The 26,781-nt window shown below is 42.2% G+C and overlaps 1 protein-coding gene across 1 annotated transcript in view; it reads right to left on the reverse strand.

The window, feature by feature from the left end:
• Nucleotides 1-967: 967 nt before the first annotated feature.
• Nucleotides 968-26,781, reverse strand: part of GPATCH2 (G-patch domain containing 2) — a 118,552-nt gene continuing 92,738 nt past the window's right edge. The window contains exons 9-10 of the mRNA XM_075863342.1: nucleotides 23,043-23,131; nucleotides 968-1,236 (exon numbers count right to left, since the gene is read on the reverse strand). Coding sequence (XP_075719457.1) covers nucleotides 1,067-1,236; nucleotides 23,043-23,131 — 259 coding nt within the window. The 3' untranslated portion in view covers nucleotides 968-1,066. The remainder of the gene's footprint in view (nucleotides 1,237-23,042; nucleotides 23,132-26,781) is intronic.

A 26,781-nucleotide genomic window follows, 5' to 3' on the forward strand; every position in this document is an offset into this window, starting at 1 on the left:
GCCCCAGGACTTTATATTCATGGGATTTGGTTTGGAAGGAAAAACGGCTACTTTCACTAGGTGTATGTCTGCGGCCGGGAACGTCTGCATGTTGCTCCGAACTAGGATTTATACTGAACTTGTGAGCAATATAAAAGACTCCTCAGATTGTTACAGATAAGAAAAGGCAGTATATAGATACGAGGGAGTCAAAAATTATCCGCACTGCGGTTATATTAAAACTTCTGTTGGTCGCACTGTCTCAGCGTTTTCCGCACGAGGTCGCTGTCTCCGCAGTCACTGCTGTGCATGTTTGAACGTGTTATGTCTGTTTATTTGTGACTGCGGTGTGAGGAACAGGGGCCGCCCCACTTGTGATTTGCAAAAAAAAAGAGCAGCGTGCCGTGATAATTTCTTTGTGGTCTGACGATGTGTGTGGTGCCGATATTTATCGAAGACTTTGTGCACAGTATGGAGAGAGTGTTTTGTCGCGAAGTGTGTAAGAATGGAGAAGTTCAAGGAAGGTCGCACAAGTGTCAGCCGCGAAGAAGGAGGAGCCGGACGCCCGTCCACGACTGATGACAACATTGAGCGTTCACGTGAATGGATTCTATTGGATAGACCATCACCTGTTTAGTCCCCTGAAAGAAGCCTTTGGAGGACAAAGATTCATGTGTGATGAAGTGGTGCATTCGTGGCTCGCAGCTCAGTCTAAAACATTTTTTAATGTGGGAATTCGAAAGCTTGTTGACAGATGGACAAAGTGTATTGAAATGCAGGGAGATATCGAAAAATTATTTACCTTTTTGAAAGTTGATTTTGAGTGCGGATATTTTTTGACTCACCCTCGTATATAAATTCTTTATATACACACACACACATTGGCATTAAACAGGAGATCCATAATACACAGGGGATTGTCACAACTGGCAGATCGAGAGCCAATTTTGACATTTCTGGTTTTGACGTTCTTTGCAGAAAAATGTAATTTTCTTATAAAGAATATTTACTGAAGACAATATAAAATACACACATTTCTTTTCCAGCCCCAAGACCTTAAGAGACGTCTCAGAGGGATGTAAATACATCAGCTAAATCCAAGCCCGATTCCTTTTGGTCTCTGGAGGGCTCTTATAGGCTCAGACATTCCTTTTCCATCTGGCCCAAGTCCCGTGCCGGGTGTCCAGCCCATACTCTGGAGCATTCGGTTCCCGATATTAGTATCTGGGATAGGCTGTGCATTTTCACCTATAAAACCTGAAAAGATAAAAAGTGACGATTAAAAAAACAATATTTTTAAAAGTGTGAAATTAAGATAAGCAACGAGGAGGGCAATAAACAGTCAATGAAATCGTGGTATCCAGCAGATCAAAATCTGGTGCACCACTGGGTACTTCCAATGGATACCTATCAATAGCTCTCCTCATAAACTCTGGTTTCTCTTCAGATCAAATAAATATTCACATTTTATTAAAAAATTCAATGAGTTTGACCATTTTTTGATGCCCGTCCAAAAAAAAAAAAGTCCTCCCTCGAAATGGTAGCATCAGCTATAGGCAGCTGCCCTCTAAGTCAATGTCCGAACCATATGAGCTGAACTCGTTCGGTAGAAGCATCTAAGGCTGCAAGTTATGGATTTGTCAGGGCCCGGACCAGGGGTGTTTTGGCACATTACCAATTACCCTTTTAAGACATATGGATATTAAAGTAGGGTTCTCCTGTTTAAAATCTCCCTCTGAGTCAGAATGGAGAGCCACTTTAAACGAGTGGACTCATAATACCAAACGTCCCCTTTAGCGGCCTGGTTGCCCCTGGTAAAATCAATTGTCAGCTGATCGCCCCAGAGGCTGCATTCTGAAAGAAAGGCCCATAAGGTGAAATAATGTAAAAGACTCATCTATAAGTTTTTTTAGTTAGAATTCCTTATTTAGAAGGAAGCGGTTATTACCGTGGTAAGATGCATCTGCCCAGAAATGCCCCTACATTGGCCGCAGCAGGGGAATTGTAGTATTATATGGCGGCCGTTCAAATAATGGACTGGGTCTAAAATGCCGTGAACATTTTTAACAGGTTTTCCAATAGAATTGGGACACCAAGGACAGCCTAATGGGGTTGAGCTGCAATACCAGCTACATTACCTACGAGAACAGTGCGGTGTCTGAAAAGAAAGGGGCCGTGGCACTCTGCTAAGCACCGTGACCTTTATAATCGCAGTTAGCCAGGGTCCTTTTGTCTCAACCCCACATGAAGGACAGAAGTCCCTTATAACAGACATTGAATGTATAGCACTAGGATCGGAGGGGTTAGAGCAAATTGGCAGCTGTACTCGAAAAATGCTGTACCACTTTCTCTCCTGTTGGCTCCGCTTTTTCCAGCTGGCCACATGGATGTAATTTATAAATCAACCCCTTTAAATGGATCAAGCCCTCTCAACCAATCAAACGGACCATATATAATTTGCTTTCCTATATCGTGTATTATGTCCACATAGCAGATTTACTCGTTCCTGGGCAGACAATTCCCCGTCAGTAGGAAACAACTGCCTACCCATAGAAAAAGGTCTATCTACGGGATTGATGGGTCTCCCTTGAAACCCTGTTTGTATATGTGTTGCTTGCTTTTTCTATATGTGTTGCTTGCTTTGTATTTGCATTGCTTGATTTTCTCTGTGTTGCTTGTTTTTTCTATATGTATTGCTTGCTTTGTATTTGCATTGCTTGATTTTCTGTGTTGCTTGCTTTTTCTATATGTATTACTTGCTATATATTTGCAGTGCTTGCTTTGTATATGTATTGCTTGCTTTGTATTTGCATTGCTTGCTTTGTATATGCATTGCTTGATTTTCTGTGTTGCTTGCTTTTTCTATATGTATTGCTTGCTTTTTCTATATGTATTACGTGCTTTATATTTGCAGTGCTTGCTTTGTATATGTATCGCTTGCTTTGTATATGTATCGCTTGCTTTGTATATGTATCGCTTGCTTTGTATTTGTATCGCTTGCTTTGTATATGTATCGCTTGCTTTGTATATGTATCGCTTGCTTTGTATATGTATCGCTTGCTTTGTATATGTATCGCTTGCTTTGTATATGTATCGCTTGCTTTGTATATGTATCGCTTGCTTTGTATGTATCGCTTGCTTTGTATATGTATCGCTTGCTTTGTATATGTATCGCTTGCTTTGTATCGCTTGCTTTGTATATGTATCGCTTGCTTTGTATATGTATCGCTTGCTTTGTATATGTATCGCTTGCTTTGTATATGTATCGCTTGCTTTGTATATGTATCGCTTGCTTTGTATATGTATCGCTTGCTTTGTATATGTATCACTTGCTTTGTATATGCATCGCTTGCTTTGTATATGTATTGCTTGCTTTGTATATGTATTGCTTGCTTTGTATATGCAGTGATTGCTTGCTTTGTATATGCATTGATTGCTTGCTTTGTATTGCTTGCTTTGTATATGTATTGCTTGCTTTGTATATGTATTGCTTGCTTTGTATATGGTGCATAATGTCCTATAAAGTAACGCAAATAGAATACAGTGAGGGACTCTGTAAACTGAATGCTCTTGGACTATTTTTTATTTCTTTTTAAATCGCTCTGAATGTCACAAACTCCCAATACGTCAGGGACTTCGCATTGCACCGTAGTCTAGTAGAAAAAAAAAAAAGCTTAGTTAAAAAATGATAAATGTCTTGTAGCCCCTGTTTAAGATGGTGTTTATGACGGCATTAAAGGCTAGTTTACATGAAAATGAGAGATCATTCATTTCTGCTCAACAGCTGTCAAGACAGGTAGACTCTATTTAAGCAGCGCTCCGGCATTCTGCGCCATACCCTCGACTTTACCGGGATTGCTATGAATTAATTCAATTCCATCTGTAATCTAAAATCAGATCAGAGGTCTAACGCTGCTAGAGGGTAAACATCTGTCTAACCATTTTTTAAGACAACAGCTTGCAAATATGCTGATTTCAAATGTTGCTTATTGCTCAAGGAACGCTCGCTTTTTATATATGTTCCATATATGTAACGAGGAAACTTAAGATTTGGTGGCGATATTAACCTAGGTTAACACCGGTTGAGATGGGTTTTGGGGTATAACATGGTAAATCTGGTGGGCAGAGCAGTCTAAGGGTTCATTCACACAACCAGATTTGGGATCTACATTGATCTCAAATTGAACATAGAGCGAATATTAGACTATAGATCTATTATTATATCATGGTCTTCCAATCAAACATCCATTTTCTAAAATACACAAATCTATTGGAGGCTGCATTATCATCGTAGTTTCCCCAAATGTTATAGGTTCTGGAGATATGGAGCAGTCATACATTTCATAGTTTACCAGTATTATGACTGTAGTCTTCTTAAAGGGAACCTGTCGTCCGATCTGCAGGCCGGATGTTATAGAGCAGGAGTATGAGGAGATTGATGTATAGCTTCGTTGGAAAACATTCAGTATTACTTGTAATTAATTGATCTAAACCTCTGCTCATTCTGGACTTCGGAGACTAGTAGGCGATCCTAATCAGTGATTGACGGCCATCACTCTAAATCTCCTATCCTCTGTTATATCACTCACTACGGAGATCCCCACTGCCTCTGGAAGTGACATCAGCACCAGTACTAAGCGTCCAGATCTCCATCAAATGGGTTTCCATGGTCCAATGCCAAGCGTCAGCTGGAGTGGTGTAAAGCACGTCGTCACTGGACTGTGGCGTAGCGTGTTCTCTGGAGTGATAATTTATGACTCACTATCTGGCAGTCTTTTGGAGGATTCTGGGTTTGGCAGAATGCTACCTACCGGAATTCATAGTGCCTACTATAATGTGGTGGAGGAGGGGTAATGGTCTGGGGCTGTTTATCAGGGTTTGGGCCCTTAGTTACAGCGAAGGGTTAATGCTACAACATACAAGAGACATTTATACAATTGTAGATATTGACTTTGAGGTCCAAACCTTTTCTTTTCCAGCATGACTGCGCCCCAGTGCACAAAGCAAGGTCCATAAAGATGGTTGGGTGAGTTTGGTGTGGAAGAACTTGACTGCCCTGACCTCTACCCCATCCAACACCTTGTGGTTTAATTAGAATGGAGATTACGAGCCAGGCCCTCTCCTCCAACATCAGTGTCTGGCCTCACAAATGTTCTCCTGTATGAATGGGCAAAAATTCCCCCAAACACACTCCAAAATCTTGTAGAAAGTCTTCCCAAAAGAGTGGTAGCGGTTATAAACAAAAAGAGGCCCAACTCCATATAAACATCCATGATTAAAAGTATGTAGACCTCTGACCATCACACCTAGCCATACAGCGTATATAATACTCACTTGTAAGGCCAGATTCACACAAACGAGTGCAAACTTGGATGTGAAAAACTGCCTTTTTTCATGTCCGAGTTGCTCCCATGCGGGTCCCGTTTTCACGGAGCCCCATAGACTTGAGCCTATCAAGGGATCCGTGAAAACGGAATGAAATAGGACAAATTCTATATTCCAGCGGACCCTTCACACGGACGTACACTACAGTTGTCTGAATTTGACCTAAGGCCTTGTTCACATGGCGTGTACGACGCCTTTTTGCCGCGTTTTACGAGCCGAAAAATGCATCAAAAACGCATGTTTTAAGCTTCACATTGACATCAATGGGTAAACGCATTGTATAAGCATTAGGTCAATTCTTGGTGCGTAAAACGTGCCAAAAAACGCACCTAATTCCCATAGTCAATGGGAGTCCTAATTACTTGGCCAAAAAATCTGCCCAAAACGCGTCAAAAAACACATGTACTTTAAAAAGCGCTTCGCAAAAAGGCTAGCGTTTTTGCTGCATTTACACAATGGTTTTTTTAGCGCCGTGTGAACAAGACCCAAGGGTACAGAGTCTCCAGAAAGGCAAAAAAATTTTAACACCAGGTCTGCCGCTGTAAAATCTTGTTATCCAGAAAAATCTCTTATTCGTTTTTCTCAGCTCAGCCTTCGGCTTCTGGTACCGTAAAACTCCACATTATAGTGCGGGCATGTACTGGAATCAAGTGCCGGTTTATCAGATAATCAAAGGTCGGATTAAAGAAATTTCACACACACCTACTGAAAAGAAAAAACAACAACTTTTTTTCCACCAATACATCCGTGTCCAGGACGACACGTTTGGTCCGATCAGCGCTCCTGTGATGCAAACAGACATGACTTGGTCCCGAACAAATATGTTAGTAATGTCAATAACCATTAATACAGGGGTAAAACGTGGATGGCATTCACATGCCAATTCGCCTTAAAAAATAACAGATGGAGCTAAGATTTCTAATCCGGGGTTTGGCACCTAAAACGAGAGACGACATGCGGGAGATTATGACAATCATTTAGGCTGCAAGAGAAAGAGAAACCGTAGGCAGAGGGCACTAATGCGACATTGGCATGGATATTCTTCTGTGTGCTGGATGAGATAAATGTAGCCCCAGCTTATAGTGTACAATTCAATGTGTTACTCACAGCTTTGCGTAGGATTGTGAGGCCAGGGGAGGACAAATCACTGAGAAACCGAAGGTAAAACAAGAACGACGGACATGGACATCAATACAAAAACAACCCAAAAAGTTAGGTGCCGGCATCAAATGTCATGATGTGGTGTTGCAGCGAAGTGCATTGGTAAAAACCACAAGTGCCAAGATGCTCGGGGGGCAATGGAGAGTTTAAAAAAGTCTTGGAGTGGGTTGTCGGCCCCTCCCGCCACTTTAGACACCACAGATATCCAGGCACGGCTCATAAATGATCTGTTGGAAATCTGTGAGGTCTTATTGATGAAGTCTCTGATCTCAGACCACCGCCAATTTCCAGAATGAAAGGCCTCGATAGCGAGTTCAAACCCATTTGGCACTGCTCAGACACATCTAACACAACATTATCAGAACACGGTCATTGATTTAAATGGCCCATTGATCAGCACGTTGTGTCTGATTTCCAGTGACTGAATTACCCCTAGAAGGGGCTCTTCACATGACGAAAACTCCCAACATAAGCTAAATGTGCCAATTGTCAAACTGAGGCCAAAACAGTCAGCATCCAATTCGGGATTAAAAAATGTATTGTGTCCAAGTAGTCATACAGAAGAAAAACCAGCAACGTTTTGACCATAGTAGTGATTGGGTCGCTCAAGCTCGAGAAAACCCGATCACTACTATAGGTCGAAAGGTTGCTGTTTTTTCTTCCGTAAGACTACATGGGCGCAAGAATTCTTGGAATACCGAATTGGATACGGTTTTGGATATCGTACTGAGAGTGAAAAGGCCTTTCCATTTTTTGCATCCTTCTATTGCTTGGATCTGATGCTGGCCTGCCATGTGATTTGCTGGAGGCCAAAAGAGTGTTCTTTTTGCCTCCGTCTGGCCAATATGTGTCAGTGTACGGCAAACATTTTTCAAATAAAGAATAGTGTGGTAGACTATGATTTTCTATCCCGCAGAGTACAGTACAAAAAAAAATTTATACTTTTTTTTTTAACATGGTAGCCTATGGGTGACTGATGCCACTGTATGGCATCCATTAAACTTATACAAACTGATCCCATAATAGCCTTTGGGTGAGAAATGCCACTGTTAGGCATTCGCCTCAGCTTACATTTAACATTTACGTCAGACTATGCAAATTTGGGAATATTTAAAAAGGGACCCACAGAGATGAGCAGAAAAAAGGGGCAGCAGCACCCACTGGAGCACCGTAGCCTCTTTACTGCCGTACAGACCCAATGATCATGCCGATATATTTAGTACTAAAGTTCAGATACTTTTATTGGAATGGGCTGAGTTGCAGTACCACACACATCTATCTGAACGAGTACGGATGTTGCTGTGTCCCACACTGCCATTTAACGAGACATGCCATGAACGGGACCTGCCCAGTGAGTACAACTGCCCCTGCATTTTCTAATCGGAGGGGGTCATGGGGTGAGATCACCACGGATCACACGTTAATAGCCTATTATAAAGACCACACTTGCCAAGATAGGCCATTAACATAAAAATCCCTTCAAATAATGGAAAAGCACTATGAGCAAATATTTAATAAATTATTGGAACCAAATTCAGATAACGGGGCAGAAGTGAGAAAACCAAACGCTCTACCACTGCCCCAGTCACCGTTTACAGAGATTTCTATCCTGCAATGCCCATCAGCCTCTTGTGATCACCTCTGAGTGGTCCATTCATAGAAAACAAACCCAAAAAAGCAGCTGCATTCTGCGGAGGGTACCTGCAAAGTGCCAATCCTCACATCTGCCTTCCTCTATTATCAGCCTTGCTCCCATGTTTAAATGGCTTAACCGCTCATACGGAAACCCCCTAATAGCTCCAAACTGGACAACAGCAGCCTCAAATCATCCGTAGGAGGTTGCGCTGTCCTGGTTATGATCGGAGACGCTCGGACCTTCATAGCAAAAACAAATCCAGACGCTACAATTCATACAGGACATATTCCGAGGCCGCAACTGTATCAGACATATGAAGAGCCACATCGTTTTCTCGCTTCCAGCATTGCAAGGAGCTCAGAGGATGGTGATTTGTTTGCGTAATTGGCTCAAGAGATGAAAATCTTGTATCAGTCTCTCTTAGCCGCTAATCTATCCAGCTGACTGCGAGCCTAATTGGCAGCTTGTTTAGTAATTTGGCTCCTAAAGTGGTTCTATTGATGTTGGATAAACAGCCAATAGAAGGGGCGGTAATACACGCTGATTTGCTTTTACACATGCAACTGAAGCCGTGATTTATGTATTTTACAGTCTCCTATCGGACGTACGGTACAGTAAATACAGTTAGAGGTTTTCTGCATAATTATGGGATCCAACCAAACTGGTAGATTAAACTCTTCAAGAGAACGGGTCACAAGGGCAGACTCCTATTAACTAGGGGCATCTCCACGACACCCTAAAGTAATGGGTTCAAAGGCAAACACTAAATGGACCCAAAGCGTTTCTATCAGTGAGCAGAAGTGGCGAGTATTGCGCCTCAAGTCCTGGTGGGTACGCGTAGCTCTAAAACAAGCTTAGAGCTACGTGTGCCCACCAGGATCTGATGCCCCTTCGCCACCTGACGAATAGGAGATACTTCCACAGTGCCACCACTGGTTTTGCCTTTGTGCGCTAACCCAAGTCTACAGTAGAGTTGGGCCTATTGATAGCAAAACTCAGGATAGCGCGTGAGCACTTGGATCCTGGTTTATTACGGATTATGACTTGAAATATCACGCTAGGGTGTGTGGCCCGTTAGTCTGTTTTTGTACACCTCTCCCAAGTACTAAGAAACAAGTATCTTCTAGTTTCTTAGGAGTCACAGCTGAAAAGAAATATGACCCGTATAAGCTCTGATGAATAGCGGAGAGGCAAACTATTTTCTAGCTTTCAGGTTGGCACTTTGGTAGGTTGGTTAGATCGAGACTATGTGATATGGTGATGGAACCAGTGTGTATATAGGCACACTACAATGTGGTCATCACCATATGAACCTGGGGTAACAGCTCAGGACGACACCTGAAGCCACGGAACCACATAATGTTCCTTCCAGTCTGCCGTCTGGAGAAAAAAAGGTTCAACCTGCAGAGGCGACAAGGCTTCTTTACCGTGAGAACTGTGAATCTATGGAATAGTCACCGCAGGAGCCGTCACAGCAGGGACAGTAGATGGCTTTAAAAAAGGGTTAGATAATTTCCTAGAACAAAAAAATATTAGCTCCTATGTGTAGAAATTTTTCCTTCCCTTTTCCCGTCCCTTGGTTGAACTTGATGGACATGTGTCTTTTTTCAGCCGTACTAACTATGTAACTATATATATATATATATATATATATATATATTCATCAATATATAACAAAATTGGCATATAAACAATATTTGTAATTTGTAATGTTCCAAACATTTTCCATCATTGCAGATATCTTGCAATGTGTGCCCCATTAATGGCCAGTGCCCAAATAGTAAAAAATATTGGAATGCATATCAGATTGAAGGAAAATTGACAATATGTGTATGTCCAAACGTTTTGCTTTGGACCATCCCTACTTGTAAGGGCTTGTCCACACGTAGCAGAATTGCTGCGTATTTTCTGTCCGGAACTGGGGACGAAAAATCCGCAGCGGAATACAGTAGCAGCAAAGTGGGTGAGATTTAGCAAATCTCATCCGCACGCCGAGTCAAAATTCCGAGCAGAAATTGACCTGCGGTTCGTATCGCATCATGTGAATTTCTTCAAGTGGACTGAATTGCTGCGTTTTTCAGAGGAGATGTCACCACCTCCCAGCGTTGAGAAAATTGCAGCAAAATAGGCACCATTTTCTGCAGTAAAAAACACAGGAAATGGTGCGTTTTTTCCGCAGCGGAACGTCTGCTACTTACAACGGAATTGCTGTCAAAATTTTCTGCAGCAATTCTGTTACGTGTGGACAAGCCCTTAGAAGGGCCCACTGACAAAAAGCAGTTAAAGTGTCCCCCTGATGGTCAGCTGTAATCTGTGGGAAAGCCTGGCAGTAAGTGTTTAATTTCTCTGCAGCGCCACCACAGGGGAAATTAAGAATTACACAGTGCCCATTCTTAGCAACGGGTGGTCTGTGAATACAAGACAGGACAGATCCTCCAGAGCGAGGGACAGAGCTAAACTCTGGCCAAGAGATAAAGATCCTGAAGAAAAGACCCCCCCCCCCTTTATCAACTAAACATCTCCTAATAGGGTGTATCAAAATGGGTTTTCTAAACTGGACAAGCTCTTTAAAGGTCTTTGGTGAGACATAAGTCCATCTGTTAACCTTTGTCAGCACATATGGGCTTTGTGGTGGAGATCCCCAGTGATGGAAATATCTGAGGGATGGCAATGGGTTACTGGTGTTCTACAGAGCAATGTGGCACTTCTGTGGTAAGGCCCCACACATGTTATCTTCTACCATGTCTATGATTGAGCATAAACTTTTTTTCTCCCCAATCTCTTAGAAAACATTAAAATCTGTATGTTTTTGGATTGTGGGTGGTAACGCACGCGAACACGAAGAGAATACCAAATCTCCATGCAGACGTTGCCCGTGGTCTTATTCGGATCCAGTACCCCAGCGTTACGATACAACAGAGTTAACCACTGAGGAGGATTTCTACCTCAAGCTGAGTGGATCTCTTAATACCAGAAGAAAAAATAAGTAGGAGGGAACGTCGCATCGGTGGAGGAGATACCTCTATGTATTGAATTACCATAGTCTATTTTCGATGATATATTATTCTCTCACCCTATATTGATATCTAAAGGGTAAAGGGGATGGTTGAGTAAGTGTTCGAAAGTCCTCCCCACCACTCTGCTTTTCATCCTTATAGTCCTCGACGGCACAAGTGATGTAACTGGACCGGTTTGGAATGTGACTTTGACTCAAGGCTGAAACTATAAATTTAGAAATCAATAAGCAGCTCTATCAATATTCATTTTACTTTTTCAATACAAAATCCAGAGGTGAAAGAGCAGTAAAGAAGTGCGAGAGCTGAAATAAATTGGGTGTTCTTGTCTCAATTAATAAATGTTTATCCAATAACATAGACGCGTCTGAGTACCGCGAGCCGAGCTCTGCTCAGTAATTGGGTTTGTAAATATTTATTACAAATATAAACACAATCGGCTACAAATGTTGGGTTTGGGCCTCATTGTCCTGTAAAAAGAGCAGGAATTTTACAATACGTTAACCCTAACACAACTGGTTGGGTTCTAGGCGAAAAAATTTCAAGAAAATTCACAGCAAATATTTTTTACTCTAGGGATGTTGCTAGTTAAAGGGGCCAACAACACCATATTGGAATGATCTTACCGATGCTTGTAAATAAAATTTATGTGATTTGCATTTTCTTATATAACTAAAAACATCGTAAAACGGAGACATTTGTCATCAGTCGGCACCACTCTTTCTAGTAGCATATACACAACCCTAATCAATAATCAATACATGTATGGGTACCTTAAAGGAGTTAAACAGCCGTTCGAGCAGGGCCCCAGCTGTCAGACAATAAAAGGGTGGCGCTGTGGCATAAGTACCCTTAATGATGGCCATAAATAGGCGTTTTGGCAGTCAATTGGTTAAATGGGTTGTCCAGATTAGAAAGTCTATTTTTATATACCCTATTAGGGAATTCGGAGTTAATGGAGAGGGGGTGCCACGATCAGGTTCCTCATATCTTGGCCAGAATGGTTACAAAGATAGTCTCTCTTTCTAGAGGACCTACCCTATCCTGCTATATGCAGACAACCCATTGATATGAATGGTGTAATACTTAATTTCCCCTGTGGTGGAGCTGCAGGGAAATTTTACACTTACTGCCAGGTTTCCGCACAGATTACAGCTGATCACTGAGGGTCTAAACAGAGGGAGACTCTGTGATCAACTTATTGTCAAGGGACCCTTCTAACAAGTATTGATCTTCCAAACCAGAAGGTTAGGCTAGATTCACCCATGTACACACTAATTTTTGGCGCAGTTTTTTATGCAAACCCAGGAGTGGATACAACAGGAAAGAAAAGTATAAGGCCTCATGCACACGACTGTAGCCATGTGCACGGCCGTGATTTTCGGGTCGGCCGGCTGCGGACTGTCAGCCGCGAGCCGCCTGCAAATCGCGGGCCATGCACATGGCCACGGCCATTATTTTCAATGAGCCCGGACCGCAGAAGACGGCCGTAATTAGGCATGTCCGTTCTTTCTGCAGTGCGGGCTCCAATTCTCCCGTGGATTTTCGGGGGAATTGCGGCCGCAAAAGCACGTTCGTGTGCATGGGGCCTAAGGGAAATTCCTGGCTATTTCTTGAAAATCTGCATCAAACCATAACACAACTTTGATAATCATTTCGTTTTCGGGTCCAAACTTCTGTGAGGATTAATTTCATCACATATCTTGGTAGGGGTTAAATCACATTATTTCTGACAGCAAGCTCTAAATCCTCTGCTTTACTTTACACAGCCACAGAGGTAAAGGATAAAATGTGTGTGCAGTCTGAAGCCACCACTAGGTGGAGCTCACGGCAGACAGTTTTATACAGCTCCTATTGAAATAAAAAATAAATCCTTACGCACTGGTCTGTCATGCTCCCCCTGGTGGTGGCTGCAGGCAACCAGAATGTTACAATTTAACTATGGCTATGCAAAGGGTATCAGGAGAACTGCAGTTTATCAACAAAAAAGAACTCTTATAAAATATATATATTGAGATTTTTCAGCAAACAACAACAAGATGATGCTCGAAGTTTGAGGTAGACTTTTATCTATGTGTGAATCTGCTAAATAGGTGAACAAAAATGTAAAATACTAATGCATAGAAGCAGATCACGCCATTACTAGGGGACCTGGCACCAAACAGCTTCCTCCTAGTGCCAAATACTAGTTCCAGAATTGGTGGTTGGAGGGGAGGGGGGTGGGGTGGGGTAAAGGTTTGGCAATTTTGGCTATTCGCCACTCCCCCCGTTAACTGCATATACTATTACATACTAATTAGTAAATGAAACATTTTACTTACTTTTACATTTAGATTTCATCCTGAAAGGTTTTTGCAATCCAGAATACTGTACGACACCCAGCAATACAGAAATCCTCAGTTACAAGGAGTCTTAAAAAGTCAATTTAGTAAGTGTTGCAGAGAACCTCTTAACTCTTTGGAGAATACCCTGATTAACTTATGCACAATGTCTCACAAACATTAGCTGATTGCTTTTCCTCACTCTTAATAGACTGGATTTTATAGCTTTCTCTGAGTGCAAAGAAGAAGCGGCTCAGGCAGGATGTCCTATAGAGCCCCGTGAAGGTTTTATGGGATAGGCCGGCTCGGAGTCACAGCCCTTCTCCAGGTTTTTCACACTGACCAAAAATAAAACGTACCTGTCGCCTTTGACCATGTAGCGTGGTCATTTATCAGTTCACCAGACACGTACATTACCGAGAGGCATGAAAGGGTTCTTAACCTTAAAGAGGCTCTGTCACTAGATTCTGCAACCCCTATCTCCTATTGCAGCAGATAGGCGCTGCAATGTAGATAAGAGTAAAGTTTTTTGTTTTTTAAACGAGCATTTTTGGCCAAGTTATGACCATTTTTATATTTATGTAAATGAGGCTTTCTAAAGTACAACTGGGCGTGTATTATGTGTGTACATCGGGGCGTGTTTACTACTTTTACTAGCTGGGCGTTCTGATGAGAAGTATCATCCACTTCTCTTCACAACGCCCAGCTTCTGGCAGTGCAGACACAGCGTGTTCTCGAGAGATCACGCTGTGACGTCACTTCCTGCCCCAGGTCCTGCATCGTGTCGGCCACATCGGCACCAGAGGCTACAGTTGATTCTGCAGCAGCATCAGCGTTTGCAGGTAAGTAGCTACATCGACTTACCTGCAAACGCTGATGCTGCTGCAGAATCAACTGTAGCCTCTGGTGCCGATGTGTCCTCGCTCGTCCAACACGATGCAGGACCTGGGGCAGGAAGTGAGTGACGTCACAGCGTGATCTCTCGAGAACACGCTGTGTCTGCACTGCCAGAAGCTGGGCGTTGTGAAGAGAAGTGGATGATACTTCTATACACAACGCCCAGCTAGTAAAAGAAGTAAAAATGCCCCGATGTACGCACATAATACACGCCCAGTTGGACTTTTACTTTAAACACGCCCACTTGGACTTTTGCAAGCCTAATTTGCATAAATACAAAAATGGTCATAACTTGGCCAAAAATGCTCGTTTAAAAAAAAAACAAAAAAACGTTACTGTAATCTACATTGCAGCGCCGATCTACTGCAATAGGAGATAGGGGTTGCAAAATCTGGTGACAGAGCCTCTTTAAGGTATTTCTCACGTTTCCCCCAGTGGTCAATTTAACAGGGAAAGGAATATCCTCATGGGCTGAATATATGCCTAGGACCTAGGTGGCCGCTGCGTGCATCTTATCTATGACTAAAGACCGCCATAGATGTAAAAATTTATGTTTAAAAATAATTTTAAAAAAACAATCAAAACCCAATAGTTTTCCATAGTCCTATATAAAAAAAAACCATAAAAAACAAAGATGCACGTGAACGTCTGAGACGCTGCTGTCCTTGTAAACAATGATTTATCGTAAAACAATTACATTTATAAAGTAGACATAAATTGTGCCATATTTATACATTTGGCGCAACTCCCTAGACTCTTTTTCTCATTACGGACGTTATTATGCAGCAAAAAATAAATATTATTTAATAAGTTTGATGCATTTCACGCCACTTTTTCTAGACCAATTTCAAAACTGTTGGAGGTAGGGGTTAAAAGTGTGTAAAACTCTTAATATATCTGGCGCACAGCAGTTACTAGTAAATCTCCCCGTGTGATTCGAATTGAGGGAACTGCTATTGAGGCAATGTCTGAATATATTCTTCATTAAAGGGTAACTAAATGTTCAAACGTCTGACATGTCATAGTGACATGTCAGAAGATTTGATTGGCGGGGGTCTCAGTGCTCTGCCCCCCACCAAATCGCTAAAACGAAGCGGCAGAAGTGCTCATGTGAGCGCTGAGCCGTTTCATTTCTGTTCGACATTTTTCCAGAAAGCCGATGTAGCGGTGTACGGGCTCATAGACTTTCTATTGAGTTCGTACACCGCTACATCCATTTCTTGGAAAAAGCCGAACAGAAACGAAGCGGCTCAGCGCTCACATGTGCACTTCTGCCGCTTCGTTTTAGCAATTGGTGGGGGTCTCAGTTACACAAACAGCCCGTTGATTTCAGTGGGCACCACGTAATGCTTAATTTTCCCTGTGGTGGCGCTGCAGGGGAATTGAACCCTTGTTGTAGGGTTCCCTCTTGCAGATCACAGCTGATCATGGTGATCTCAGCAGCGGAAGAACCAGTGAACAGTTTATGGTCGGAGGACCCTTCTGACACAAAAGCATTGTAAACAGCAGAGAACCTCTTTAATGACTTCTAGATAACGGATCTTTACACTTCCAGCCACTTGTGGTATTGATCGTATAGTATTACAGAAAGTTACCCCGGGCTGTGACCTTGCTGAACACCTCTAGAACTTACATCGGGGACGGTGCTACTTCATATATACGTCTTAAAACTGCACTGTAAACAAAACATGCAAAGGACGAGCTCCCAAATGATTTACTTGGAAGCGCTCAGCCCCGTGTTTTCAAAAAATCTAACAGGGAATTAAAGACCTTAAACCTCTATTACAAACCTGTGACAGGCAGAATTTAATATCAAGGTAGGGAGAGTATTAAATCCGCCTCTTACGCTGGGACTGCGGCGTCCTAATAAGACCATGTTATTTGGAAGAAAATGAAGTGTCTTATACATCCTGTGGCTATAGGGACACTGTACTATTTGCCTCATCATTATCTTCTATTGAAGTTCATGTCAAAACATCCTAATCACTATCATTTCTATTTACATGGCGAAAAAACGCAAAAATGTTTTTTTGTGGCGAAATAACACAAAAGGAATTATCTTGATGCTTTAGGAGTGGAGTATAACATTTCATAACCCCTTGCCCCTCCCCCCACGTTCAGGATTGTGTAACCAATATTTATATTAGACGCATGGGTCATGATAGCATTAGGTTTACCCTTGAACAATATTTTACAGTGTGACTATATATTCTACATAAAAATAAGTGATCGTAAATACATCCTGATCCTGAGTTACAGCCTGTATTATGCTCCAGAGCTGCACTCACTATTCTGCTGGTGGAGTCACTGTGTACATACATTACTTATTCTGTAGTGATCCTGAGTTACATCCTATATTATGCTCCAGAGCTGCACTCACTATTCTGCTGGTGGAGTCACTGTGTACACACATAACATTACTTATCCTGTACTGATCCTGAGTTATATCCTGTATTATACTCCATAGCTGTACTCACTATTCTGCTGGTGGAGTCACTGTGTACATACATTATATTACTTATCCTGTACTGATCCTGAGTTACATCCTGTATTATACTCCAGAGCTGCACTCACTATTCTGCTGGTGAAGTCACCGTGTACAAACATTACATTATCCTGTACTGATCCTGAGTTACATCCTGTATTATACTCCAGAGCTGCAGTCACTATTCTGCTGGTGGAGTCGCTGTGTACATACATTACATTACTTATCCTGTACTGATCCTGAGTTACATCCTGTATTATACTCCAGAGCTGCACTCACTATTCTGCTGGTGGAGTCACTGTGTACATACATTACATTACTTATCCTGTACTGATCCTGAGTTACATCCTGTATTATACTCCAGAGCTGCACTCACTATTCTGCTGGTGAAGTCACCGTGTACAAACATTACATTATCCTGTACTGATCCTGAGTTACATCCTGTATTATACTCCAGAGCTGCACTCACTATTCTGCTGGTGAAGTCACCGTGTACAAACATTACATTATCCTGTACTGATCCTGAGTTACATCCTGTATTATACTCCAGAGCTGGACTCACTATTCTGCTGGTGGAGTCACTGTGTACATACATTACATTACTTATCCTGTACTGATCCTGAGTTACATCCTGTATTATACTCCAGAGCTACACTCACTATTCTGCTGGTGGAGTCACTGTGTACATACTAGGGATGTCACGATACCAGAATTTGGACTTCGATACTGATACTTCGTTTAGTATTGTGATTTCGATACCAATTTCGATACTTTTGCGAACAGTAATAAAAAAAAAAATTCTTCCGTTTTCTGATGTGAGGCGCGACGTGTGATGAATTTTGAACGCGCCTCACATTAATAGTAATTAATCCCATCATGTTTCTCAGTCATAATGGGTTAATGTGCGAGGTACATGATGGGGTTAATTACTATTAATGTGAGGAACATGGAGGTTAAATTCTCCGCACCTCGCGCCTCACATTAATAAGTGATAGAAAGCCGTGTTTATTTCATTTTTTTACAGCGTACACGTCATAGATGAATGCAAAAAAATTGTTGTGGGCACCATTACTGAATGTGTGAAAATTTTATGTATTGAGACTTATTTTAATGTTTATTGTAAAAAAGGTGAAGGTGTATTTTTTTTTACATTTAACAATACTTTGTTTTTACTTTGTTTTTAAACTTGAATGTACTGACATATATCAGATATATGCCAGTACATTAACCTGTGGACGGATAGCACACAGGCAGTTGTTAGGACATACTTGAGTATGTCCTAACAACATGAAATATGGTAAGACAGCCCTGGGGTCCGTCAATAGACCCTGAGCTTTCTGCCCATATATGGTATGGCCCTCGATCGCGTCACAGGAATTCCCTGTGAAGCGATCCAGGGGCATCCCCCCTTCTCATTTTCTCCTGAATGCTGCAGTCAGCTGTGATCGCAGCATTCAGGGGAATAACGGCGGAGATGAGAGGTTTCTCTGATCTCCGCCGTTATAGCGCGGGGCTGCGGCTGTGTAATACAGCCATTGCCCCGCTCCTGACAGGAAGTGCGCGCGCGGTCAGCATGAGGTGATGCGGCCGGCGCTGCACTAATGAGCGGCAGTTCAGGCACTGAAGACAGAACATGGGGGTGTTTTGTAGCGCGCCCGCCATGTTCTGTCTCCAGTGCCGCCGCTCATTAGTGCAGTGCTGGCCGCATCGCATCATCCTGACCCCGCAAACTTATCATGACTCAGGAGCGGGGCTGTGGCTGAATTACACAGCCGCAGCCGCGCTCCCATACATTCATGTATTACTATACTGAGCTGTGCGGCTGCGCAGCCAAGTATCGAAATACAGGAAATAGCGGTATCGAGCCGTTTAGGGATGCACAGTATCGAAGTTTCGATGCACCGTGCATCCCTAGTACATACATTACATTACTTATCCTGAACTGACCCTGAGTTATATCCTGTATTATACTCCAGACGCAGTCCATAGACAAGTGTGGCGCTGTTTCTTTAAGAAAACAGCCATGTTTCTCTAATTTCATACAGCCCCTTTAAGATCTTGACTTGTCATCTTGAATGAAATCTTCCAATATCCTATTTACTGGTTTCTTACAAAGGCAACAGATGCTTGGTAACAACTATTAATGACAGCCCCAGCAGAGCCTAGAGGGGTACTCACCCAGCTTTCCACCAACACCGAATGGCATATAAATCCACATTACACATCCATATCCCTCTGCTCCCTCTTCCCACTGAACCCTCTAAGAAAGTGTCAGTCTTCACTGCAGCTCTGGTATTGTATTCACAACCCAGGACTTCCGGCTGTTTAACCACATAGATGCCGTGGTCAATAGCAACCGCTGTAACTAACAATCGCGGGGAGCAATTGGGTTGTCATGGCCTAGTGAAGGCCCCCAGGTCTGCCATCTATGCCCTCCTATTAGAAGCCACCTTGGTACTCCTTTTGTTTGTAATATAATGTAAATAATTTTAAATAAATAAATAAATAATAATTAAAAAAAAATTACAGAATTGTTGGATTGAAATAATGAAAAAAAAAAGTCATAAGTTTCCCAAAATGGTACCAATAATGAAATAGAAATCTGGCCGCAAAAAATAAGCCCTTACACAGCTCAATCAACGGAAAAATTTTAAAAAAGTTTTAAAAAAAAGTTACGGATCTCAGAAAGGGGCAAGACAGAACAAATATTTGGGATTTTGTAAAAGTAGTAAAACATAGAAAAACTTTATCAATTTTGAATAACCGTAATCGTACAGACCCGTAGAATAAAGTTAATCTTGTTTTTGCCGCACAATACCAGCCTATAAAGAAGTGAGGCGCTGTTCCTGGATGGAAGCAGCCATGTTTTTTCAGTCTCACGCAAACCCTTTAAATGTGACTGAAATAGAGAGTAGCAGCTTCAACTAAAGAACCACATAAAAAAAAAGTTGAGAACCGAAAAAACCTGAATTCTATGTCATCTTCACCGCCAACGGAATTAAGAAAACCGCACAGGGGATGAGGGGGCAAAACTGGGAGAAGTTGGTGTAATGAGAAACTAGAAGATACTGCAGCTGTAAAGTTTCTGCAATGAATGCCTTGTTCTGCCTCGTTTTTCAATCCCATTTAATGGAAGCCGCACTTAAAAGCATCTCGCGCTGCTCCCATAGGGGGAGGCTTTTCATTATCCGGTCCTGTGTCCTGGTTCGGGAGCACATTTAATAAAGGAAAGATGAAGGAGCAAGGGTGTGTAAGGGGTAGATAGGGCCAAGATGAAAAAAAAATAAGAAAAACTGGGCCAGGCACTTCTGGATTCTAATTAAGTCATATATTTAATTATCATAAGTATCACCATAGCACGCCGGCGAATTATGTGTCAGAAGGGACCGCGCTTGGAAGCAGAACGTGCTGGATCAGGCTCTGGGGCTGGCACGTGGGTGGAAAGCACGGGCGCTGGATGCTGCTCAGAAAACTAGAAATTAAAACCATGAAATGTGCAGAAATCAAAATAGCAGATACTAGAAACTTATGCTGCGAGTACAACAGAAGTCACGTAATCCTGCCGAGAAGTAATAACTACCGCCACCTGTACCTCAGCAGGAAGCCACTGCGTCATGGTATAAGGCGGGCAACGCAGCAGACCGGACGCAATGAATACGTGATACGATGAGGGTAGGATGACGTAGCAACCCAATGTAGGGTAAAACTCCAATCTCTAGAGCCAAAGTTTTCAATACTGTATAGGAAATTGATTTAAGTGAGTGCCCACCCTCTAACACCGCTATATTAGGGTCTTGTAGTCGGACACTGTCCACTCAGTGCTGCCAGTGTGAGAGTATGTAGGGACAAAGGGAATGGTAGCGCCCAGTTATAAACGTATTCATACATTTCCAGGAGGACTAACAGAGGAACAGCACAACACAGAGGTTCTAAGAAAAGATGCTCCAGAATTGTTATTTTATGTGGGATAGAAGTATTTGCTAAAAGAAGTGTTAAAGGCTTATTCCCACCTTAAACATTTTTGGCATATCCACGGGACGTGCCATAAATGTGTGATAGATGCGGGTCTCCGCTCTGGGAGCCGCACCCATCTACAGAGCACCCAGAGAGGTGGGCCGCCGCTTCTGAGGTTTCGGCTGTTTCTGTAACCCCCATAAGAATCAGAACTGCCCACACCTTTCTATTTCTTCTCCTCCTGGATGTGGCTGCCGGCTCACTACGCGGGACGGAGATCGGGTGACCACCGTTCTCGATATAGGTGCGGGTCCGGAGCTGGCACCCACATCTATCACATACTTATGGCATACCCTATTGATATGCCTAAAGCGGGAATACCCTTAAATACAAACATGGAATTATAACAGGTTTTTTCGGCAAACCAATAGTCATTTTTCTTTTCTCTGCTCAAGTCCTTGGCTTCTGTTTTTCGTGAAATTTCACACTACTTTTTCTGGATTAGCAGACTTTCTGGATTATCAGAATTACTGTAAAAGTTAGGAGCCGGTTTTGCCACGCTAGGAGCCAGCTTGAATGTTTTAGTGGACCACCATTACCTGGCTCCTGGAAGTGGTACGGCCCTAATGTATATATTGTATATAGAAACGTCTTTGCCCATGACATCATTTAGATCATCACCTACTGTATTCGCTTCACTGTACATGACAATGGTCATCCGAAGAGAGAAAGTTTCTGAAACAATGTTTTGTTTTAGTCAAATCGACAAACTTCTATTATGTCTATGACATTTCTCCACCTTTGGTTAACACTGGCTACATGGTCAGCAAATGTAAAATCTAGCATCTATCATACATACATTACCTACATTATCTTCATTTTCATTTTGTTTTTACCTGAAAACCATCAGCATGTAGACTAGCCATGCTGACAGATATTTGATGTTGTTTTTTTTGGTTAACTTTTTGATTTATTGAGTTTTGGGCATCGTCACTTGTTCTGTTTGACCACGTCAACAAACTTTCTTGTGGGACATGGAGTTATGATATTCATGTATTATGGGCACAGCTGCCGGGAACTTTAATCGGGTCATTGGATTGGTCTGACATACGCCACCCCTTTTCCCCTGCAGTGGCCGCTTTAGTATTACATGTGGTCGTTCAAATAAATGGCCGTTCATGTATTACCCGTAGCTTGATTCTGCCAGAGCAAATACCACTGTTGTCGTATCTCTAACTCATAGCGGGGGCCTGAGTGGGGGACTTAATTCTATAACATCTATATGGTCCTTCACTCTAGTTCTTGACACAGTGCTACCCATATGTGTGTGGCTTTGTCTGGTACTGCCACATGTGAGCCTACCCTAAAGACCCTTTCACACGGGCCAGTGATCGGGCAAACTAGCATTTATAGAAATGGCCCAGGGAGATGTGCTGCCGACATGATGCAAATGCATGGGGACGAGTGATCACAGTAACGATCGCTCGTCCCCATACTAAACGATCAGTGTTTAGAGTAAAGGGAGCAACGTGCGCAGATCGACAAGCTGTATTGTCGATCAGCACTCATTTTAAAAGCGGTAAACACGGGCGATATATGCCTGTGTGAAACCTCCTTAAGAGCCCTTTTAGATGGCCTGATATGGGCGATGAAAATGAGCACAGATCGGGGACACTGCTCGTTGATCGGCAATCGTTTGCTCCTTCCAGAAGGAGCATCGATCGGTAAAGTACGGGGACGGACGATCGTTCGTCCCCATACATTTCCATCATGTCAGCAGCAAATCTCCCTTTTTACACAGGGAGATGTGCTGCCGACTAGGGACCATTTTATTGACAGCATAAACGAGCCGATCAACGAGCGTTTGCTCGTTCATCGGCTGATCGTTGCCCCGATTAGACAAGGCAATGATCGGGAATGAGCGTTCACATGAATTCCAATTTGCCCGATCATTAACCCCTCTAATCCGATAATCAGACCCAGAACCCTCTAAATAAAGACATATAATAACAATAGCAGATCTGTCAACAGCAACTTGGTGACTGTTTCCAGGTTTCAAGAGAACATAGATTTGTATCTAAACTGCACAAAGTAATAACAAATTGAAAAAAAATGCAATGAAGACGTGTTACAATGCAGCTAGGTTTTACATTTGAGACAGGTCGAGCTTAACATTACACAACACATCAATAACCACACAAACGCCTTACCAGACGCTGTGGGTCCTGGGAGCGGGGCCGCCTTTCTTCTCCGTTTGATGTCTCCCATAAACAAGGATCCTAAATGGACACTCGTTTGTCTGAAAGTAATTAACAAACAAAACTGTTAACAAAGAAGTGAAAAAATGTCAACCAAATATATGTCCTATATAATCTGGGCTTAAATCAGAGGCTTCTCCGTGAAGATGGGCTGCATAATACGGCCACCAATCTTGTTTATATCGAAACATAATTATGTTTGTTGACAAGTGCTCAGCGTATAAACCCACCGCTATAAATTGTTACGGGAATGAATAATATAAAAGGAATGCTTTTTAATTTTAAGATCTGGCAATCTTCCTGCCTCGAAGTAAAAAAAAAAAATAAAAAAAAAAAAAAAAATCAAACCCCGAGACCCATGACGGGTAAATAGCCCAGATTAATTGTCGGGAGAGATCACAATACTGTTTCTAGGTTATCAATTGGTTACTAATGCCTTCCTGTCAGCCCGACGTTTATTACGGGAAATGTTAGTGGCCATTTGTTTTAAAGGTAATATGCAAAAAGAAAATCATTTTCTATGGTAAGCAATATAAAATACAATTATAGCTTATTGCCATAAGCACCGTACTCCATCACCCAAAAATTATTTTTAAGGTTTGAGCAGTTTGCGTAGATCCTGTTCACTAACACTTGAAGTACTGCAAGCGAAACCTGACAGACTGGAGAACATATAGGGGCAGATTTACTAATATTATCTAAAAACAGCAGAAACCTAAAAGGAGATGGGCCGAAGGCGCGCAAAACTCATCACAGTGGCGCGTCTTGATAGACCCGTTAGACACTTTTCTTTATTGCTTGGCTTACCTTAGACCGGTATTTTGCACCCAAATTTTGGTGCAGGTCAATAAAAAAAAAAATTGACGCATTTTAGGACTCCAAGCCACGCCTCTTTTCTAGACACTTTTGAAAAGTGTCTAGAAAGGCGCAAAAAGAGACTAAAACATGTAAAAAAAATCAGCCGCAGGGCATGTCCGCTAGTGTTTTGGAGAAATTTGAGCCCGAATTTTTGCACATTTGTCATAGTAAATCTGCCCCATAAACTTTACAGATCTCATAGTGACACATACGTGTTAAAGGGGGTTACCAGGGCTCTGTAATAGGGCTTCCATAGAGGTCCATGAGGCCTTTACTGTACCTCCGTATGCCTCAATTTTATATGGAGGCTTTTTCTGTCTTATTCCACACGAATTCGATAGAAAAACAATAGTGACATGCTGCATCAGATGCCATATGTACAGAGGTATAAGAGGAGAATATTTGCATACGGCTGTACAACTCCGCACTAAAGGAACTGTACGGGATCCGTGCCAGTGTGGAAATCAGACCTAAAGGAGATTTCATCGCTAGTGGCAATGGCGCACATTTAATAAAATTTGGCGCATTTTACGGCTCCTCTTAGCCACGCCTCTTTCAATTTTCAGAATACTCAAGGTTGACATGTCTTGGACACCTAATAGACTCGGTGCAGTTCATGTGCTCCATCTTATGGCGCAAGTTTTTAACAGCATTCTGGTGCATTTTGCTTAGTTAATCTTCCCAATGTCTTTTATTTACAAGATCTCTGCATGCTGACAGTAAATAGAAACACCAAAGGATGAAAGCCCATCCTGTTCCGAGATCCTGGTGTAATTTAAAAAAAAACTTTAGCGGACATCAGAAAACCAAAACAGCCGGCCCTTGGACCTCCAGGCAGTGAAGTCACGTCCATTGAGACGTCACATGACCATAACATCCAATCATGGCACGTGCCGATATCATCAAAAGGTCCCGGAAGACCGGTAGCGGTGCAAGGAGCGAGCCGTATCACTTGCTAGAGTCTTTTTTCAAGACATAGAGTCTATTGAAAATAGTTTTGTTTTCGGATGTCCTGTAAAGTAAAAAGGTCTTCCGAAATTCACCTGGATTTCCAAAAAGTCCCTATAATAAGTGTTAGAGCTCTATCTTAAAAGGACAAAGTTGGCATATACATTAGATAAGCGTTTCCAAAATCACGATGGGCCCATTGCTTCGCCTGTCAACAGGTGATCACAAAGGAATCCGCAGGAGGACCACCCTGGCGACTCTCCATCGGGGGCGCTGTGAAGAGGCCGGGAGCTATCTGAACTACTCAAAGTGACTTTTTGAGAACAGCGGGGCAAGTGACTTTTGATAAGGAGTAAAGAACAGTGACCTTACTAATTGAAAACATCGAACTTTCTCTAAAAACAGTAACTTTTCCCCGGATACTCATTGATGATATTATACATTCTGTGAGCTCAGTGTCTGATCTCTTTCTTAATGATGTTCTGTTAGTCTGGAAAAAGCTGGCGCGCAGGAGGTTCATATCACTTGCCCTTCACCCAGGGGCTCACGCTGAAATGTTAATTATTTTAAAGGACACCAAATTATTTTAATAGCCATTTTTTTCTTCTAATTTCCTTTTTAATTGTCGTTAAATAGAATAATACAACCTGCTAAAAAATGCTTACAGTAATGCTGCCCGATTGGAGGCCGGAGCGGTGCATCCGGCCCGCCAGCAGCTGGTACACGAGGTACTCAAAAAGACAGGGAAGACGCCAGTCAAAAGGTCTTCACCATCAAAAACAAAAAACTCTATTGAAGAGCGGAAGCAGCCAAGTCGTTTACTGCCAAGGGGTGTAGCTCGAAGGTCGGGGGTCCTTGTTTATATCAGTCTCGTGTCCGTCTGTTTTTTTTTTATTATTATCATCCTAACAGATGGTCGGAAATAGAGCTAAAAAAATGTATCCCAATTGATTTTAGTTTTTGTCTATCATGACGATGGTAAGGAAAATGTTGTATCTGCCGTCCCCTCGGACTTCCCATCCTCTGCAAACAATGAATTACCTAAAAAAAAAAAGTGGCCAATTCCTTTTTTTTTTTTTTTTAAATGTCCCCAGACGATAAGCTGATCACAGGGTGGTGGGACCCCTAGAGATCAGTGTAATCTGAAGGGGGATTCGGCAGCAAGTGTCCAATTTCCTTACAGCGCCACCACATGAGTAATTAAGTATTACACAATTCTCAATTAAAGCAATGGGCTGTCCATATAATGCACACACAAGTTGGGTCCTCCAGAGAGAGACACTCTTTGTAGCCTTTCTACACTGGCTATTATATGAGGCTTTGGAGGGGACTCCTCCATTAACTCCTAATTCCGTAATACGGCATTTAAAAGGGAATTTCCTAACCCAGACCACCTCATTAACATTATTGTACAGGTTGTTATGGGGAAACCATATGTACGTTAGACTTTTATTTCATAAACTTTTTGTTTGTTAACTTTACATTTATGTTTTTGTTTTTTTTAGTTGTTAGCTTTTCTCCAATCCTGGGCTTTAGTGCCAAAATGTCAATTACAGTTGCCCTCCTGTATGTGTTGATGCCCCCTGTTATCACATTCAGGGAAGGGTTAAAAAAAAAAAAGTTGAGGTTGTTAAGTGGTGAATCCCTAGCAACCGGGCTGTCAGACATTACTGCACGGTTGAGTTCAAATCCGGTTTGGCACTATGGGTGACAACAGAGCAGAGGACAACCAGCTCGGCAGTAGACGCGCCATGCCATGCCATTCCCACCATGCTGCGTTATTAACCAGATTTTTCAAACAAATGATATTTGTGTGAAAAACCTCATTTCAATAAGTGACATTGTTTTATTTCACATCTGCGTTTAGCGGCTCGTATCTTTTTAT

This window comes from Rhinoderma darwinii, chromosome 4 (assembly GCF_050947455.1).
Source record: "Rhinoderma darwinii isolate aRhiDar2 chromosome 4, aRhiDar2.hap1, whole genome shotgun sequence".
Taxonomy (NCBI): Eukaryota; Metazoa; Chordata; class Amphibia; order Anura; family Rhinodermatidae; genus Rhinoderma; species Rhinoderma darwinii.